General features: G+C 39.5%; 1 protein-coding gene across 7 annotated transcripts; it reads right to left on the bottom strand.

Annotated features, from left to right (window-relative positions):
- Positions 1-1,333: 1,333 nt before the first annotated feature.
- Positions 1,334-18,927, bottom strand: LOC129722782 (large proline-rich protein BAG6). 7 transcript variants are annotated; one of them, XM_055676530.1, is made up of 13 exons: positions 18,549-18,927; positions 18,304-18,375; positions 7,220-7,561; positions 6,504-7,151; positions 6,274-6,441; positions 5,798-6,191; positions 5,520-5,699; positions 3,736-4,135; positions 3,533-3,678; positions 3,286-3,467; positions 2,781-3,230; positions 2,337-2,720; positions 1,334-2,268 (listed from the first exon to the last, which is right to left on the bottom strand). In XM_055676530.1, exons 2-13 carry the CDS (start codon positions 18,364-18,366, stop codon positions 1,903-1,905), a joined length of 3,723 nt encoding a protein of 1,240 aa, XP_055532505.1. In that variant the 5' UTR covers positions 18,367-18,375; positions 18,549-18,927; the 3' UTR covers positions 1,334-1,902. The 7 variants fall into 7 exon arrangements, with proteins under 7 accessions (XP_055532505.1, XP_055532503.1, XP_055532504.1 ...); XM_055676528.1 differs by having other exon boundaries at positions 6,247-6,441; positions 18,491-18,926; XM_055676529.1 differs by having other exon boundaries at positions 6,247-6,441; positions 18,516-18,926.
- Between the last annotated feature and the right edge of the window lie 919 nt (positions 18,928-19,846).

Here is a 19,846-nt window from a genome sequence, read left to right as displayed (position 1 = left end):
CCGATTTTCAATGTTTTAACAGTTTTGAAAAGGAGAAAGATAGAGCTAATTCAAACTTTTTTATCATTTGAAAATTCTGTAAAACCGAACCAGCCTCCTAGCTGGTCTAGAGGTACGATGGCGGCCTAACAAGCCAGTCGTCGTAGGTTCGAATCTTGACTCGGGGAGTTAGTGTCAGTAGGATCGTAGCGCTAGCCCCGCAGTTGTCCTGCACACTTAACAGTTGGCTGCGAAGTCTGTGTATAAAAGGCTATTCCCACTGCTTCCGTTCCGGGACCGGGCCGTGGCTGTTCCGTGTGTCGTCCGGGCTCGTTTGAGATTGATTGCATGCGTTCTTATGAACGAATTCACACCGACGCGCCGTGCCCAGACCGGGGCAGCGTTGAGTTGCCGTCGTGCTGCCGCAGTGCGAGAGAAAAACTATCGTTGCCGACGATACTTTGTGTTGGCCGGATAGTGCACGGAAGGCACTCGGGTGGATGCGTGTATGTAATAGTGACATATTTCGCGCGGAGTGAGCTGCGGTATGAAAAAAAGAGAAAGACGTTCTTTCACATACACACATCAACATTTCTCAGCCAGAGCGCAGCGCAGGCACGGTTCAAGCACGGCGCAGTGAGAATGCACGAAAAGTCCCGGACGAGCCCAGTCCCGGTCCGGTCCCGGAACGGAAGCAGTGGGAATAGCCCTTAATGAACAGAAGGTCGAGTTTCGAATCGGAATTTAGCACCAAGGCTCGGCTTTGCTTTTTAACCAATCATTCTCCGGTTGAGCCCCCAGGGACACCCTAATATACAGGTATGAACTAATTTCACCAAAACATGTTATTTTAGTTATAATATTTAAGTTTAGAACTAACTGTTGATACTTTTAATGCAATTTTTCAACTTAACTTGAAATCTACCACCTATTTTTGTAGAGAATACTACAAATACACTGGCGCTTTAAAAGTATATTCAATAAGGAATCAAATAGAAGTGGTTTTGTGCAAATCGGTTGATATTTGGCTGAGTTATATTTTTTTTAAGAAAAACAAAAATTTTAACGGTGCTACAAATAAAAAAAAAATGCAGGAACTACTGATGTGACCTAGTGAAGGTTGTAGCTCTAGTCGAGTGCTTTGAAAATTTCTAGTATGATCGAGTGTTACACTCAACAAGGCCTACTAATCCGTCTTGATGAAAGTTGCAATTTTCTCATTTCAAACAAAATTTACAATACAACATTCAATTAAGTTTGGGGCAGTACGGAGTTTGCCGGGTAACCAATAAAACAGGAGAATCGGTTATAGTCAATTTCTTTGGAATTCCATTTAAAACGAAAAAGGAGCAGATCAGTTGCAAAAACAAAAAAAACAAAAGAAAAGAATAATCCTTTATTCTCCTGTATAATTGATAGCAAATTTCTTCTAATTTAGATAATGACCGTCAGTTAGTAAGCTTATCGTAACGGTCTGTGTCCTTCAAAGTTTATTTTCACTTAAAACTGTTTTTGTTCACAGCTGTAACTAACATATGCACAAAACCTATTTTGAATAGATAACAATGCAAACTGCCCCAATAACAAACCAGCGGATATTGATCTATAAATCGACGCGATTATGAATAATGGTTTGTTCAGTTTGCAGATTTCAATTAGATATCAATATTTAGGAGGATGATGGTTAGTCAAGCATATAGAGTACTAATTGAATTGTCCATCTTTAATTTAATATTATAGTACAGATTTTTTTCTTTAGCATGTGCTTCATTTCATTCGCAGAGTTGTATGTTACTGCAGTGAATTGCACTGCGCACCCATGTTATTCTCTCCACCATGCCAACTATGACAATCTTGCAACGCGTAAAACTAACCTTGCTTTGTTTCCCTGTTCATCACTCAAGCTTCTTTAAGGCGTTGCGATTATTTCTCGAAATATTTTGAACAATTTGGATACCGTTTCGCATCGTAATCTGGATCTTTGGCTAACCTTTCTCGTATGCTGGTTTTCATAGTTTCGCAATATGAACTCTGCAAGGTCGAATCATCTGCTATCGTATTGGCCAGCTCATCCAGAGTAACTGGACCGTTACCGGTACTGACTCCAGCACTATTGGAATTGGCGTTCCCAGTAAGCACAGGATTGATGCCGGTATTGTAGAAAGCTTGCCTCACCCCAGCTGTTATAAGCGACGGGATGTCCGAGGGAGGTTTCGTTTCGGCGATTAGTTTACGACGTTTTGATGACATACCGGATATGTATGCATCAGAGTAGGGTCCTTGCGGGATCTGTAATATTCAACAGTTGTCATTGGAAAGCTACTGCGTTAGGAAAACAAAAAAAGCTACTCGAATACCTGTCTTCTCTGACGCGCGATGTCACGTGTAATCACCGGAAGCCAGGTGGATGGTAAATGTGTGTGCCACGGCTCAGAGCCGACAACTACAGAAGGTAGACCCTCGACTTCTTCTTTCCGTGCCAGTGGTGGCGGTACAGAGGGTTCAATGGCTGTTGCGGGAGTCGCCATCGTTATATCTTCACTGTTATCTACGGGTGCGGCTGTGGCAGGAACGGCTCCTGTTGATGATGATCCAGTCGAAGAAATTGGTGCAGCGGAAATTACAATTGCAGCGCATTGATCGATATTGACAATCGGTGGTTCGATGGAAATGGAAATTTCCGCTATGTCTGATACGAGCTCTGGTGTCGTTGTAGATTCCAAGTCATCTACTTCCATGGGCTGGAATGGGAGAGTTTTTGTTACACAGGTTTTTATTCGTTGACAACTAAGTGAACTTACACTAGGTACTCGATGACGATTATTGTGCTCGGGAGCATGCCCTCTAATTACCAAAAATTCCTGGATATCTTGCTGATCGTGATGGCTGGAACGTTCCAACTGACGTTGTATGGCTGGTAGAAACAGTTGCAATAGTTCCGGGTTAACGGTGGGTACATCCTGGGTGCTGAATATTGCCATGTTTAGTAGTTCACCAGAAAAGGAGTGGGCATTTGTCTGTCCAACGCAGGTTACCAATATCATGAAAAATCGGCGAACAAAAGTGATGAGGAAGCGTAGTAAACGGACACCAAACTGTTGCGAGTTATCCTCGCGAATCAAATTAATGCAGAATGGAATTGAGTTGCGTATTAAATTTTCAATCGAAGCCCGTGTGTCGTAGTCTGGTAGATCGTAGTTCGATACGCGTGTTAGGATTGGTTCAAGTCGACGAATTAGAAGATCAACGGCCTAGAAATAGTTCTGGGTGAACGATATGAACGATAGCATTGCTTCGTACACTTACATCTTGCATGGTAGCTTCGTTAATCGCCTGTCCATTGAAAAGTGTTTCAATGACGTATGCCTGAAGTGAATCACGGACTCGATTCAGCGTATTAGGGTTGGGAACAATCTGTTCAAAATCTGCTAATGTGAACTGACTACCGAATAAGTTAAACGGTAGCGACGAGATGGTTTCCGAAGGAGCTGTAATGGGAAAATCCAATTGTGAAACGTGTGTTTCTATATATTCGAATGCTACTGTGACTTACGTGCACTGGGTTGACTAGCTGTAGATGTTGGTGTGGTTCTGCTACTGTTGTTGTTACTATTTGCCGCGGTGTTCCTTACGGTTGAGGCTTCTGATGTAACACGGTCAGAATTTTCGCGTATGTGGTGGCTATTACATGGTAAGAACCTGAAAATATTTGTGTAGGAGCTTTGTGTTTATTGTAATTGCTCTTGAGTAACATACCTGTCAAAGGAGGAAAGCATATTTGCTGGGATCGGACGCACGTTGCGAATACGTGCTGGGGGTATGCTGTGAATGTGTGGCCTAGACGTCGATCGTGTTTGCGTGGATGTTGTTGGTAGAGTAACGGTTACAAAACGAGATTGTGATTCGCTGTCGTTATTGCCACGATTGATGTTAGTGGACGCGTTACTATTAGCCAATGTCGGTGTTGGTTGGGGTCCAAAACTGTTGCTGCTGTTGGTAGAGGTTGTAGTGGTGCTGCTTGTAGTTGTTGTACTTTGAGTACCAGCACCTGGTTGATTTCCTCCGGCATTTATCTGCACATGGATATCTGCATGGATGGGAGTAGCGTTTACTACGGCCTGAATCAAGCGTGCCACCTGAAGCTGTGCATTGTTAGCTGGAATAAGTTTAATCAGATGTTATTTTTTTACCCTCACGCTCATATAATGCTACTAGAAAAACGAATATGGGAAAAGTGATTAGTTTACAGTCTGCTGTTAGTACTGTCTCAGCTTAGTTAGACCATTTATTGACCTTTTGCGCTTGAATATCTTTTGAACACAAACTCGACATGCATTTTTGCATTTTGTCATTTATAACTTGATTATGTTTTCTTCGATTCTCATCACAGTATAATAAATTCGCATTCTGGTGAAGTTTATTAAGTTTAGTAACTTTTGACTGTTAAAAAACAAATTTAGCTTAGATGATTTCAAAACCTAAGCGTTGTGAAAAATTTTTTTCTTTTAGCCTTTCAATTAATTTCATAAATTCGAGCTGTATATATTCAGTTTTTACTGTTTTGTTTCAGCGTTAAGAGTCTGGTGTATTTTCCATTGAAACAAATTCTGACGCTCCGATTTGAGTAGTCCAGCTTCACTAATATTTTTGTAACAATTTCTGACTGATAAGTCTATTTATGTTTAACTCTGGCTGTTAATGTTTGGAATTTAAAAAAAATTATCGCCCCGATTCGGGTTTGCTTTTTATACCGTCAGCCGGGGTAAGATTGTGCCATCCAACCCGTGACTCGTCAGCCATCTCTCCTGGGTCAGAAGACTTGTCTTGTATTGGTTGAGTAAACGAGGAAGCTCATTCAAAAAAGTTTGATCTTGTGATCGTCATGACATGGCTGACAAACAATCGCTTTGTATGGCACTATTTCACCGTCACTGGCACAATCTCACTTACGGTACTGTTCGTACAGTTATTTTTCGAATTTTTTGCGTCTTGTTAACCAAAGTACATATTTTTTTTTGAGTTAGTGTTACGTTAATTCTGTCCTGCAATTATTTTGTTTATCTCAGGACTCTAATAATTTTAGTCAATTTCTACTTTCGATCGTTTTTATATCGCCAGTATTGCAATATTCCGAGACTTTCAAATAGCTTACAGTACAGTCAATATCACAATATTTTTCCTTTTTTCCGTGCGCACGGTTGTATCTTTTGAGGATAATAAACCTTAGCATGGAAAGAATACGTTCCATAGTTCTGTTTGTTTTTAATGTTTATTCAGTCAAATGTCATATGCTTGAACTACTAATAACGGAAAAAAATTGTTAGTATCTATGCTTGTACTATTAGATAGCATGTAATGAACTAATTGACTAAACAAAACGCCAATCGAATCGTAACTAGAACGCTTTAGCGGAAAAAAACAGAACGTGATTTTGAAATACAGTGCAAACAAAAGATATTAATATAAGCACACATAACAGGAAAAACATGGAACAGTTAAAGCAAAAAAGACAAACCAAACAAGGATGAAATAAAACATACAGTTCGTTAAACGGTCGGGTGAACCCGAGCTAACGGAGTCAGACTCACTGGTCGTCCGCGAATTGGCGGAGGAAGAGGAAGCTGAGGACGCGGTCAGCGGTTCTTCGTTCGTGGCTTGCCCAGTGGCACTGGTGCTAGCACTTCTGGGCGAAGAGGCTGCAGCTCTCGGACTGGCATTTTCTGCAGTGAGTGTGGTGAGAATACAAATTAGTCAAATCAAGCATACAGTGCCGTCCGGTCGTTAGGAGGCTTTTTTTTTCTAGTCAAACTATTCGAACCTGTAGGTCCCATGGTCTGAATGATGTTCTGCATTCGTCTAACTGTCGTCGGGTCATATAAAGGAATATACAAGCGCGTGACAACATCTTCTGGGAGGTTGGCCAGGATTGATCTTGTGGACTGACCTTGTTGCTGTTGTGTTTGATTTTGGGTAGGAGTCGCTCCAACTGGTGCTGTGGGAATTCCCGTCCCGGCAGTAGGTCCAGGTGGTCCGGCTTGTCTGTTTTGTGGGCCAATCGGGTTCGGCGGTTGCATTGGCGTGGAACCTGCACTGGGAGGTTGAGTGGGAATTGCCGGTATAGACAGATTGATAATCTGTGCATTGATGTTGTTGTTGCCAACTTCCGTGTTGTTATTGTTATTGGTGGCTCTTAGCAGGTTGGCCAAGTTATTCTGAAAGGAAAGATAATTTAGGCAACTCTTCAAAAGAAATTGGCAGAAAGCATACCGGAACCGCAGCGATTCCCGAACTTACGAAAGCGGACTGCTCAACCAAAATTGGCCGACAGCACAAATGGCGGGGAGATGATGTCTGCAAGTCGAGCATAAGATCGCTGACGGCGTGCTGGGCATGGGACATATAGTGTAAAGCTTCCGAAATACGATCAAAAACGCGCTGAGCATTTTCTCGCGCAGCCGAGTCCTAAATACATTTTCGTAAATTAAAAGATAGTCGAACTAATTTAAAAATGCTCAAAAACTTACTCCTTCTTCGTATGTTGGGTCATGTAGCAAAATTTCATAGTACTGTTGCATAAATGGTTCCATTCTTCGTTGAACACTGCGCATCTGCTGGACTACTTCTGCTAAAGTTTGTGTACTGGTAGTTTGATTATTACGGGAAGAATCGGGCCGAGCCTGGCGTCTAGAATCAGCACTGGATTCCGAGGTACTTGAAGATGTTGAAGAACCACCAGACGATGCACCAGAGCTTTCCTGAGCTGGTGTGGCTGTAGCGCTGGTGTTTGGTGGTGTAATAATAGCTGAATCGGGAATAGTACCAAACACCTGTACCGACGGATTGGTCGGATCTTGTTGCTGAACGGTAACGTTAGACATTCCATTTTGACGAAATGCTGCAGATACTGCACCCTGGAAAGCTTGTACAAAGTTTTGCATTTGATTGTGTGGAATATCCACATCCCCGACGGCACTGATGCCGACTTCAAAAACCGTAGACTCCATGGTTTGTTGAGAAAGAATATCCATTGCGGTGTTATTGAGTCCTCTTTCCGGTATTTCAAGATAACTGATGATATTATCGGCACACTGAAGCATATGACGAGCGACGGTGATTCGATTCATACAAAGCGTTGAAGATGGGCTCACAGTCGGTATTTGCGGAGGACTTTGCTGGTGGTGTGAATGAGATTTATATTTATGTAATAATCGTTTTTATTGATTACCAAGTTGCAACTTACCGATGCATTAACGTTCAAGGGAATCGAAGTCATCGACCCGAAATACATGGTGTTGAAATCATCCAAACCACGAAACATTTGCGATCGTGCGGCATTGTCGCTACTTCGCGAGCGGCGAGCTCTTGCTCCTTCGTCGTTCAGAGTAGAGGTGCTACCGCTAGAGCTGTTACCCCGTGCGGAGGGTGGTGCCCGCTGCACGAGATGAACGACTTTTCCATTAACGTCATACTCTTTTAGCGGTTTGTCGTCGCTTAGTACCCGTCCGCAGTAGATCAAGCGCTGCCTATCCACTGCAACGTTTATCTTCTCGGCGATATGCTCCTTGAATTGTCGAACGGTAATCTAGCGAAGGTAGCGACGGACAGATGAAATAAGAAAAAAGAAGAAAATTAAAACTCGGTGTAGAAAAATGATCCATGTTCATTTCATATAGCAGAAAGATGATAACACTACAGGGTAGCGAAAAAATTGTTAAGATGAAATTCCCTGATTTTCCCTGAAATATTATATTAATTTCTCTGATATTTTTCAGCATTCCGCAACGCTGGAATCCCAGTGAAAAAATATGGATATGAAACCGAATCGTAGAGGTCCCGAAATAGCCTTTTATGATGAAAAAATCAGTTTTTGCGCTAAACAGTCGGTTAAAAAAGAATCGCGACTCGGAATATTTTTTCGTTTTCCCTGATATTCCCTGCCCTAGTAACATTATTGGTTTTATCTAAGTTTTATAGCGCTTAATACAGCCAAAACAGCGCTATATAACTTTTATAAAACCAGTTTTGTTACTTGGGTTCCTTGAGCGTAAAATGAATTCCCTGACATTCCCTGATTTTCCAGGTTTTCGACACCCTGACACTAACTACAAAAATGCGATGCTAATTTACTGGCACACTGTGCAAAAGCTTATGAGTAGTGTTAAGAGAAAAGTTAGAGAACTCGCGTATCCTACGAAAAATAATCCCAACTTGAATAGAAACTGGAAAGAAAACACTTATTATCTATATTCCAGAATAAAATGACCCGGAAAATCCGGTATTTTTTGTTTTATTCAAGAAAGAAGATGTATTTATAATTTTCGAAACAGTTCTAATGTTCCGAAAATTATAAATACATCTTCTTTCTTGAATAAAACAAAAAATACAGGATTTTTCGGGTCATTTTACTCTGGAATATAGATAATAAGTGTTTTCTTTCCAGTTTCAATTCAAGTTGGGATTATTTTTCGTAGGATACGCGAGTTCTCTAACTTTTCTCTTAAAACTACTCATAAGCTTTTGCACAGTGTGTTCTCCGACCATTTTTACCACTTTAAGCCAATCTTTTTTAAATTTTCCAACATTGTCCGCTGGTTCGACATATTTCCTCAGCTTTGCCTTGGTCAAAGCTAAAAAAGTTTCAATAGGGCGAATTTCAGGGCAGTTTGGAGGATTCATCTCCTTTGGGACACATGTGACATTATTTGTTTTATACTACCCTAGTGCATCCTTAGAGTAATGGCAGGAAGCAAGATCGGGCCAAAAGATTGGAGGATTGTTATGCTGCTTAACCATGGGTAACAACCTTTTCTGCAAACACTCTTTTACGTAAATTTTACCATTCATTGTATCATTCGTAATAAATGGACGATATTTTCCCACATTCACAAATGGCCTGTCAAACCATTACCTTCTTGCCGAATTTTTCGGTGTAAATGGCTTTCACTGGTCCAGGGACATCCTTTCCCTTCGGTGATGTATAAAATTGCGGTACTGGCAGAGTGTTATAGTCCAGTTTCATGTAGGTTTCGTCATCCATGATAACACACCCCATTTTTTTGGTCAGAAGTTTGTCATAAAGCTTCCGAGCTCTCGGTTTCACAGATTCAGCTTGTTTTGGATTTCGTTTTGGCTGCTTCTGCTTCCGACGGGTCTACAGACCCATTCTTACCTTGGCACGCATAACGTTACTCGCCGAGGTTCCAAGCTTTCTCGCCACATCTCGTACTGATACTGAAGAATGCCGCTTGTAGTATTCCTTAACCTTTTTGTCCATTGTGGGATTACCAGGCCCGGGTTTTCTACCACGTCTTGGGGCATCAGTAAATGTGCACTCTTCACAATACTTCCACAATGCGGTTTGAACTGCTCCGACACTTATACCTTCTTCTCTGGCTAATTTTCTTATAGAAAGACCACTCACGGTGCCCCATTTGTGCACAATTCGCTTTCTTTGCTCGGGAGAAAGGCCACGCATTTTCAAAATTTCGCACTAAATGTTAGAAAAAATGACAGCATCTGTTTCTTTTGGATGTAAACAACAGGACGCAGCAAACGTTTGGTTGAATACAAACAATATCGCACGCTAGCCTGGGGGGCTAATGCGGTCTCGATCAACTAGATTAGTTGAGAGAATTCATTATCCATATTGTTTTTGGCACATTTTGCATGTGTAGGATAAGTACAACGATACACCGTGCCCCAGTGCTGAGTCGAGAAAATTTCTAGCTCGAAAAGATCCTCGACCTGATCGGGAATCGAACCCGATATCACAACCGTGTGGGAGAGCTAGCCGACCGACATCGCTAACCACAGAACCACGGGGACCACGTTTGGTTGAATACTGCACGTTATTTGAAATGACGGTTGATCGTAAGTGTATTTATAATTATCGGAAAGGTCTATAGCCAATGACGATTGTTATTGAAAAATCTGCTATTCGCCATGTTACAAGTATGGGACAATTTTAATCCTCTCTCTAACATGGTTACTCTAGAGCACAACAGGTTTGGATGCGAAAAGCCTTTCGAAATATTTACCAATGCTACTCAAAATGCATAAATATATTCTTGAACAATACACTGATTTTAGCAACGTTCGTAAACTTCGGACCAAAATTGATAATTTTTTCTTGACTGCTACCGAACGTGACCACATTATTGTGTTAACCGAGACCTGGCTCGACGAACATATTGAATCCGCACAACTTTTTGGCAATCTACTCGCTGTCTATCGATGCGATCGTAACCATCGTGACAGCCACAAGACGCGTGGTGGTGGTGTCCTAATAGCTGTTTCCAATCGCCTGAGTAGTTGTTTTGACCCTGCTCCAATATGTGATACGATAGAACAACTTTGGGTTAAAAATTTCGTTACCAGCTCGCAGTATTAGTTTTGGTGTAGTTTATCTACCTCCTGTATGTAGATTTGATACTACCGCTTTTGAAAGCCACATTAGCTCCCATGTCTCTCGCTAAACCACGATGATTTTTCGTTACTGTTTGGAGATTATAATCAGCCGGGAGTAGTTTGGAAACGTGTAAGCGATGGTGTACCTTTTATTGATCCGCTTCTATCACGAATAGCTGTCGCTTGTTCCGCTCTACTAGACGAGCTTAGCTCACACAACCTGACTCAAGTGAACCACGTTACCAACGACCACGATCGACTACTAGACCTAGTACTTGTGAACGATGCCACCTCATGCGAACTTGCAGAAGCGAGTGAGTCCCTACTAGCGCTGGACATAAATCACCTAGCATTAGACATAGCTATGATTGAAACTCCACCCACGCAATTCGAAAATATAGGTGACGTTGCTGGTTTAGATTTTTGCAGAGCTGACTTTGAGTTCCTAAGCGTTGCCTTCTCTCACATCAATTGAGAATTTTTGAAAAGAGTAGAGTACTTTAACTGTGCTATCAATTCAACCATCGATCGTATTGTTTCTTCGCGGAGATCAATAAGAAACCCCCGGCCTAAACCTCGCCTTCGTCATCTCAAGAGGCAGCGTTCTTCTGCTTTGCGGAATTACTGTCGAGCACGATGCTTGGTTTCTAAGCAACGATCCAACCGAATCAGTAATCTAGTACAAACGATACTCGTCCAGGATACAGGATAACCTTAGACGGAATCCGCGATTATTTTTGTCGTTCGTGAATACCAAGCGTAAAGAAAATGGCTCACCATTGGATATGTTTCTTGGTGATTGTCATGGCAGGACACTGTCTGATAAATGCACTATATTTGCCCGTAGTTTTCAACGCAATTTTCATGAGCATACTGCTTCCGATGCTCAGGTTGATGCTGCTCTTAGTGACCTTCCTAGAGTAATTGTATCGATATCAATCTGCTTGAAATAACAAGTCGTCACGTTATTGCTGCCATGGCTAAACTAAAATTATCTTTCGCTGTTGGCCCGGATGGAATTCCATCGTGTGTTCTGAAACGATGTTGCGCTGTTTCCATTCATCTATTATGTCTGCTGTTCAATTTGTCTCTTCAGCAACGTGTGTTACTTTCTAGTTGGAAGTTTTCCATCATGTTTTAAAAAAACCCAAACAAGCTACGTCATTTATGCATGCTCCCTAATGAAAATTATCATTAGCGGTGCTCTTTCCGCCAGCTGCAAACAATAAATCTCATCGGATCAACATGGGTTTTATCCGAAAAGATCAATCACCACTAACTTAATTGAGTTTTCATCGTATTGCCTGCGAAACATGAGTAACAGTGGTAGGGTGATCTGAAAGCGGTATTTGAACGAGCGGACCACAGAATACTTTAAGCACAGCTCGAAAAATCCGGAGTGTTGTCTTGCCTCGTGCATCCTATTTGATGAATCGAACACTACTTGTGAAGGTAGGGACTCAGTTTTCAACAACTGGAGTACCTCAAGGTAGCAATCTTGGATCGCTACTCTTTTTGTTATTCATTAACGATATTTCTCTGCTTCTTCCAGATGGTTGCCTGCTGATGGCGTCAAACTTTTTGAAGTTGTGAGGAATAATACGGACTGTGTTGAGCTTCAGCGGCTAGTGGATGTTTCCAGCCTGCACTGAAGTAACTTACAACTGTAGTAGCTTGCCAAATTTGGTCAAAATTGCACCGGACCGGATTTCACGTGAGCCTTACTTTTTTATTTATTTTATTTATTTATTTTATTTCGTCAATCATAGTAGACTACATCTTAAAAACTATTGCTAACATCACAAATATAGTTATGTAATTCTAGTGTTCGATATTTTTCTAAGAGCATTTCGTGACATCGTTAAATCAATAACTTCACAATATTTATTGTAAAGACTCATCATACTATTAACTGGCCCGGCCATGGCATATTCTGTTCTATAAGAATTTAATACGAAAATTTTTCGCGTTCTTAATGAGCGTGTAGGAGCATAAAAGTTGAGTTTTCCAAGCAGATTTTCCGAACTTATGCGTTGTGAAACTAAATCGTTGACAAGAGTTACCGAAGCAATTTCTCTTCTTTTTTCAAGCGTTTCTATATTAATAAGCATGCAACGCGATTCATAACAAGGGAGAGGAAATGAATTCCAACCTAGTTTTCTTAGTGCATATAACAAAAACTGTTTTTGTACGGATTCGATTCTATTGGAATGGACGTCTTGATAAGGCGACCAAACAACACTACAGTATTCTAAGATAGATCTAACATATGTAACAAAGAGAGTTTTTATAGTGTACGGGTCTACGAAATGATAACTGAACCTTTTTATAAAACTTAGCATACTGTTGGCGCTATTGATGATCGTATTGTAGTGATCAATGAATGTTAACTTAGAATCCATAATTACTCCTAAATCTCTAATTTGATAACACCTTTCTACAACTTGATGTGCAAGAGTGCAACTGGCATGTTCAGGATTTCTTTTCCTTGTGTAGGATATAATATTACATTTTTTTACGTTGAGATCAAGAAGACTTTTTTTACACCAAATGTAGAAAATGTCAACCTCTTGTTGGAATTGTGTTTTATTTCCATGTACAGTTTTATGTCATCGGCATATATCAATACTTTGAGACGATTCAACACAAGGGTAACGTCATTAACAAATAAAATGAAGAGCAAAGGGCCTAAATGGGAGCCTTGTGGAACTCCAGATGTCACTTTTACTGGTACAGAATGGTGTCCCTTAAACCTAACCGTTTGTGTCCTGTTCGTCAAATAAGATTCAATCCATTTAAGTAGGCCTGACTCAAATCCCAGTTTTTTTTAATTTGAACATAAGCATGGAAATATCTACTCTGTCAAAAGCTTTACTAAAATCCGTGTATAGAGTTTCCACGAAGTTGCCTCTGTCCATAGACGCAAGAGAGAAATCAACAAATTCAAGTAAGTTGGTAGCCGTAGTCCTCCCTTTGTAAAAACCATGTTGGTTACACGTTATGCGATTCTTTACCTGATTAAATATTTTTTGGTTTACGATAGCTTCAAAAAGTTTAGGAATACATGATATTATTGCAATGTCACGATAATTTTTGATGTCAGATCTCTTACCTGACTTGAAAATCGGTATAAGAAAAGATTTTTTCCAGACTGATGCAAACTGTCCGGACGTAAGGGATAAGTTGAAAAGCCAAAACAAGGGTTTCACGAAGGCAGGAGCAAGATTTTTCATGAGTGAGGGTGGAATTCCATCTGGACCTGGACCTTTTGAAGCGTCCAGTTCTTTTAGTGTTGCGAGGATTTCTTGAACAGTTATTTGCTTAATAGATACGTTATTTATTTGTTCATGCAAGTGCGAGAAATACTCAAAGTCCCTGACTTCGTCGCTATTTTTATAAACGGTTTGAAAAAAACTCGCAAACTTGTTGCAGATTTGCTTTGAGTCAGTACTGGCAAAGTCTTCATATTGCATGCGAGATGGGAAGTTATTAGGCTTCATTTTATCGTTTGCAAATTTAAAAAACTGTTTTGGGTCTGATTTAATGTTATTTTCCACCCTTGTGTTGTAGTTCTCATACGCAATAGATATTTTAGTATTTAGTTCATCACAAATGTTCAAATATTTGTCCAAATTTCTTTGGTCTTTAAGTTTTTTGTGAGTTTTATGAGCTTTTTGTTTCCTATTCTTTAAATTTTTGATTTCTCTGGTGAACCAAATGGGATCTTTTGAGCTAACCGTTTTCTTTTTTGATTTTGGTACAGTTGAGTCTAAAACACTATACAGTGATGATAAAAAATTATCAACCGCTTTGTTCATATCTATTTCATTTTTTAGAAGTGATTGCCAGTCGATGTCAGTTAATTTACGATTGATTAGTTCAAAGTTTGCTTTAGTGAAGTCATATTTATATTCAGGCTCATGATCAGAGGGTCGTGATCTCTCGGTATCAATCATTAGCGAGTACTCAATTATTCAATTATTCTGCTTTGTCAACACTAAAATCTTCCGTGCAATTGGTGAATAAAAAGTCTAAAAAACAGTTTTGCTTATTCCGGATTGAGTTTACCTGATTTAATCCAAGTTGACTAAAACCGTCAAAAATAAATTGCAGAGTTTCGTTTTCTCCTACTACAGGAAGTAAAAGCGATTCATTATCATCGTTTACAATAAAATCAGCATCATTTTGATTGAAATCTCCATATATATGAATTTTTGAGTTAGTGTGGGACTCATCATTCACTAATTCTACCGTCCTTAAAAATTTTTCATATGATTGCTTTTTGGCAAAGTGGGGTGGAAAGTAAACAGATACGAAAATATGGATTTCACCCTTCAACAGAACTTTAACCCAGACATCTTCAAATTCGGCATGTTTCTGGATTATGATTTGCCCAGAATCATGCTGAACCCCAAGCACTCCTCCACCTGATTTCTTATCAGATAGTGATAAATCACGATCGCTCCTGAACACATTAAAGGAACTGTTGAAAACTTCTTCACTTTTAATATCTTCGTTCCAGTTCGTTTCCGTTGCTAAGATGATTGAGTATGAACATCCACTTCTTCTGTTATTAATGTGATTAATTTTGAGTCCACTGCGCATCCTGTTGAAATTCTGAGCATAAATCAAAACTTCATTGACTACTGGCGTTGTTTTTTCTTTCTCTGAGCGTCACTGATTTTGAGAACACGAATGCTTACAATAACATCCATCACACGGGAAACTTGCTGATCTAAAATTATTGTTATTGTTATAGTTGTGGCTGCCAGCCAAAAAGCCTTACTAAAACGAATTTGCGGTGAACATCTTTCCTGGTAGTGGCCTAGAATTTAAGGCCTGGGGGCTATCATCTTTACGTAAGTTTTGTCATTTGAGCCGTTGAGAGCAAAAGTGGTACATAAGCCATTTTTACACTTTTTGGGTTTTTTGCATAAATTGATGCAGAACGCATTAACGTACTAGAATATCAAAGAAAAACCGAGGTCTGATAACCTGAACCAAAGATATAGCCAAAACAATTTTTGGTAATTACCATAATCACCATTTCGTTGAGAGCAAAAGTGGTACATGTCCAGTTTGTGCATGTTAGACAGTCATGTCTTCAGCAAAGTTGGTCAAGTGATTGAGTACTTTCAGATGAAGATCTGTCTGTTTTGGAATTTTCTCACTACGTGGCGCTAGTGTACCCGTGACTATTTTGTAACAGAAAGAGTGCTATCTATTCCAGTATCAACTCGTATGCTGTGGCCAATTTAGAAGATACCACTCTGAGGCCTTTGATATAGATATATATCTACACACTGGACCCAGGTTTGGCTTTGGACAGGCCACGAATAGCCTTCCGGAAGATCCAGAATACCGTAATTGAGGTCAATTTTCTGAAGTGATCCTAGAGCTTCCTAGTTTTTCGAAACTGCTTCTGCGGGATTGACTAGAAACGAAATGATCTTTCGATCGAAAGCTGGTTTAAGGTGACCACCAGATGCTTAACCGAAATATCCGGATCTAGCGTAAAATGTCAATTTTCAAAAGTGTTCCTAAAGCTTCCTGTTTTTTTTTTCGAGACCAATTCTAGAAGGAAAATGATCCTTTAACGAAATATGGTCCAAGATGGCCACCACGTGAACCACCGGTACTACCATAAAATAGATTAATTTTTAGGAACAGTCCCACTTTTTTTCTAAATCACACCCAGCCGAAAATAAATGATCTCATGACAGAATGTTACTCAAATTTACCATCAGATAGCCCTCCGAAAGATCCGAAGTTACCGTGAACAAGTTAAATTTTGAAAAACAGGTCCTAGTCCCGTCTGGATACGGTGTATATTTTCCAAAGGCTATTTCATATTTTCAGTTCACTCATTTGTCGCTCCTCTAGCTAAATACACTGTCTATTTGAATGAACAGGTCCTAGTATTTCCCGTGTTTTTTTTCGAAACTATCACATGCAAAAATATACCATAATATCAAAGAAAAGCCGAGATTTGATAACTTATACCAGCGTTATAGCCAAAATAATTTTCAGTTTTGCTCTTCTACGGTATTTCTGGATCCGGAGGGCAACCGATAGTCTACCGAAAGTTGACCCTGGGTTCCACGTGTAGTTATTATCGACCAAATAGCAATTCTAAAGATACCAGGGTATTTTCATTTCAATTGGCCCCAGTCGATCTAGATTATGTGAAATGTCTTCTGTTACCAAATTCATATACACTAGTGCCACGAAGTGACAGAATTCCTTAACAAACAGATCATCATTCTATAGTACTCAATCACTTGGACAACTTTGCTGAAGACATGAATGTTCTATGTCCTACGATTAGCGAGCTATAATGCATCCTTCTTTCACTTTTGCTCTCAACGTTTTCTGGTTGTCATTATTTTTCCCATAGAACAAAAGTGGTACATGTTTTTCCATTGAAGTTTGTGTCAGTTTCTCAACCAGAACTCGTTATGCTTTCATGTACTGTCTTTTGAAACCTTTCCAGCAATGATTTAGTGCAGTTATGTTGGAAAAAATTGTTGAAAATAATTCACTATTCGAGTGTTTTCGTTTATCGCGTCTCCTGAAAAATTTACTTAATGGCACATGTACCACTTTTGCTCTCAACGGCTCATTTATCAGCATGTATTCTTCGTACTTCGGTAAAACCTTGCACAGCTTTCGAGTGCGTCTTTTGATTACGTTTTTGCTAATAGAAAATTAAGCTGACTAGCATCAGCTGAAAATAAAGCAGATGTCTTCTAGAGACAGATACGTGAGCAGGGTTGTGGGTTGTGTCCCCAGGAAAAGATAACGTTATGTCGCTCACAACCGAAATTTATAATGTGAAAACGGGTTTTGGCAACTAACTTTAATCCTGAAATATTGTCTAAGAGCAAGATACATCGAACTGGTCAGTCTGCTGAAGTCTTATAGCCGTGGTTAGTAAAAACAAGTTTTGAACTTTCCCACTTTAGTGAAGTCCGTTTTTTAACATGAGCGGTTACATGCAGTACTGACTGCATCTCATAAACAAGACTGTTCTGGGAAGGCGGCTAAGATCTTTTAACCTTATTAGTTTGTTTCAAACTCGTCTTTTAGAATTAACGTTACACCGTATTAATATTATATAACACTGGCCAACACAGGTGCACTCCGAAAGCTCAAACCGGAAAAAAATGAAAGACTATCATAGCTGTTCAACCATGCCTGCGAATTTTGGTATGTATGTCAGTTATAACAACATGTTTTGTTATATTATATTGAGTTTCCTCTTTTTAGTAGTAATAAAACATCAATCGTCTGCTCGAAAGATTCATGTTAACATATTTTTGTTGAATATTGTTTTTTCATAAAAATATATATTGTTTCTGAATTCAAACGTCTGGTAAAAAAAACACAAATAACATGTTTAAAAAACTATTCACAACGTGTTTCATTTCAATGTAATTCACCAAATATCCATCCTTTAGACTCAGTTCTTAACCCTCTAGTGCCCAAATTAATTTTCAGACGGACTTCGAAAAAATCAATTTGAAACTTCATAAACATTTTTTAAGTATTGATTGAAGCTTTTTAGAGGTTCAACTGAAGACCGTCTAAAGGCGGCACTGGGCACTATAGGGTTAAACTAGAAATTCGAAAATGTTCTATTTCTTGATCAATATTTAATTCTAGTAGTTGTCGTTTGTTGATATTTATAGATTGAACAACTATCACTCGATCTCTGAAATTAAGTTTTCTTCGTAAATAAAATATCGCCCTAAAATCCAGCCATCCCACAGCACCTTTTTCGCAGTTCCAATAGATAAGCTGTTCTCCAATAGGATTCAAGCCTGTCAGAAGCTTCAATTGATTTGGAAGCATCTCGAAGCCACGTACCTTATGTTTATTTTTCTACCACTAGACGATACCCGCACGCATACTTACATCATTTTCCACACTGAAGTCATGATTTTGAGAATCGAGAGTTTTCACTTTTAGGTTTATCATTTTGGCGAGCTAAAATTAAACGTGAGAAAAATACACCAATTAGCGTTGCAGATATTGGGGTACTAATCTGCAAATGTAAAACAAAACCCGCCATCTTTATTCTTATGCCGTCTGAATCCCTAACCTGCTTTTCTTATTGCAAATCGTACTTTTATGGCAATTGGTGTAAAGAATGTAGTCACCTCGTACTGATGACTGCACGTTTCGCCGAATAGCAACTATCGTTCACTTCTGAAAGGGTTCTGAATGCACCGGAGTCTCGGAAAACTAGCTTTTTCTTCTCAACCAACACTAGAATCGATCACTGTCATTCCTGCAACCACGAACAAGTTTGAATCCTGCACCTAGTGAGGTTTCCACTTTTACACGATATTTACAAGATTATTGTGCAATATATATCGCAAATAGTATTTACTGAAATACTACCACACTTTTACACAATTTTACCCCGTAGTTTCGCGCGAGATACACCGAAAAATTAAGAAACTTTCACAAGCTAACACCGTTCAGCTGGCCAATTTTGCTGTTTCGTCCGTTTCGTCTTCATCACCCGATGATTCTTTTTGTTCTTGTTCCTTTTTTTCGAATTGTCATAAACGAAGTAACGTCAAAAGCAAATCGCGTGTGCGACATTTCTTTAGCGCGTTGCTAAAACAATCAAAGTGATAGATCGCGAAACTGCAAGTGTACACGAAAAAAAATTAACGCTGATCTTTATTATTTCCTCGTAAAGTGAATATTTTGTTAACCCAGATTTCCCCGCGATTTTTCATACGTTTTTCAAGCGCAGAGTCAGATCTACGATTATGAGTACCCGGGTCCCGAGTGTTGTGTGCGGGGTCCAATGTTAAACAAAACTGTTTTTCATGTGTATATACATAAAACCTTCATCTGTCTTTGAAAATCTAAGAAATAATGATCAGAAATTTTATGAAACATCTCTTAATAAAGTTTTTCACTGAAAAACTTATCAATCATATAATCAAAAATCAATTTCTCCAGTACATATGTACATTAGTGTTTATAAAAATATTGCCGAATGATGGAGATCTAATTGAATTTAATTTTATGTCAGAATGCGAGGGTTAAGACAGTGAGTAAATTAGTCTAGTCTAGTCTAAACTAACACAGCCAGTACTTGAAAGGATCCTGGAAAATGATATCCACCATTTTTCAAAAATTGTTTTCCATACATTTTTCTTGTCAACGGCCAGGCCTACTGTGTAGCGCAATATAATACAATGTAATCTAAGAACGGGGACAATCCGTACCAACCGTTCCGTATGTAAGAAGGCATATAATTCGTTGGGAGTGACAAAGCTAAGAAAGTACACTCCTTTGTTGACCAATCTCCTGGGATGGAACATAGGTATTTCCTCCTTATGTTCGGGTTTCAAAACCAAGGATATAGCACCTTTACTCGCTTCAACTGTTACGGTTGAAAATTGAGTACTAACTCTAATCCTAGCATTTTTAGCTT

The sequence above is a fragment of the Wyeomyia smithii genome, chromosome 2 (assembly GCF_029784165.1).
Source record: "Wyeomyia smithii strain HCP4-BCI-WySm-NY-G18 chromosome 2, ASM2978416v1, whole genome shotgun sequence".
NCBI lineage: Eukaryota > Metazoa > Arthropoda > Insecta > Diptera > Culicidae > Wyeomyia > Wyeomyia smithii.
The sequence above is the reverse complement of the archived record's forward strand: the minus strand, read 5'-3'. Positions and strand labels throughout refer to the sequence as shown.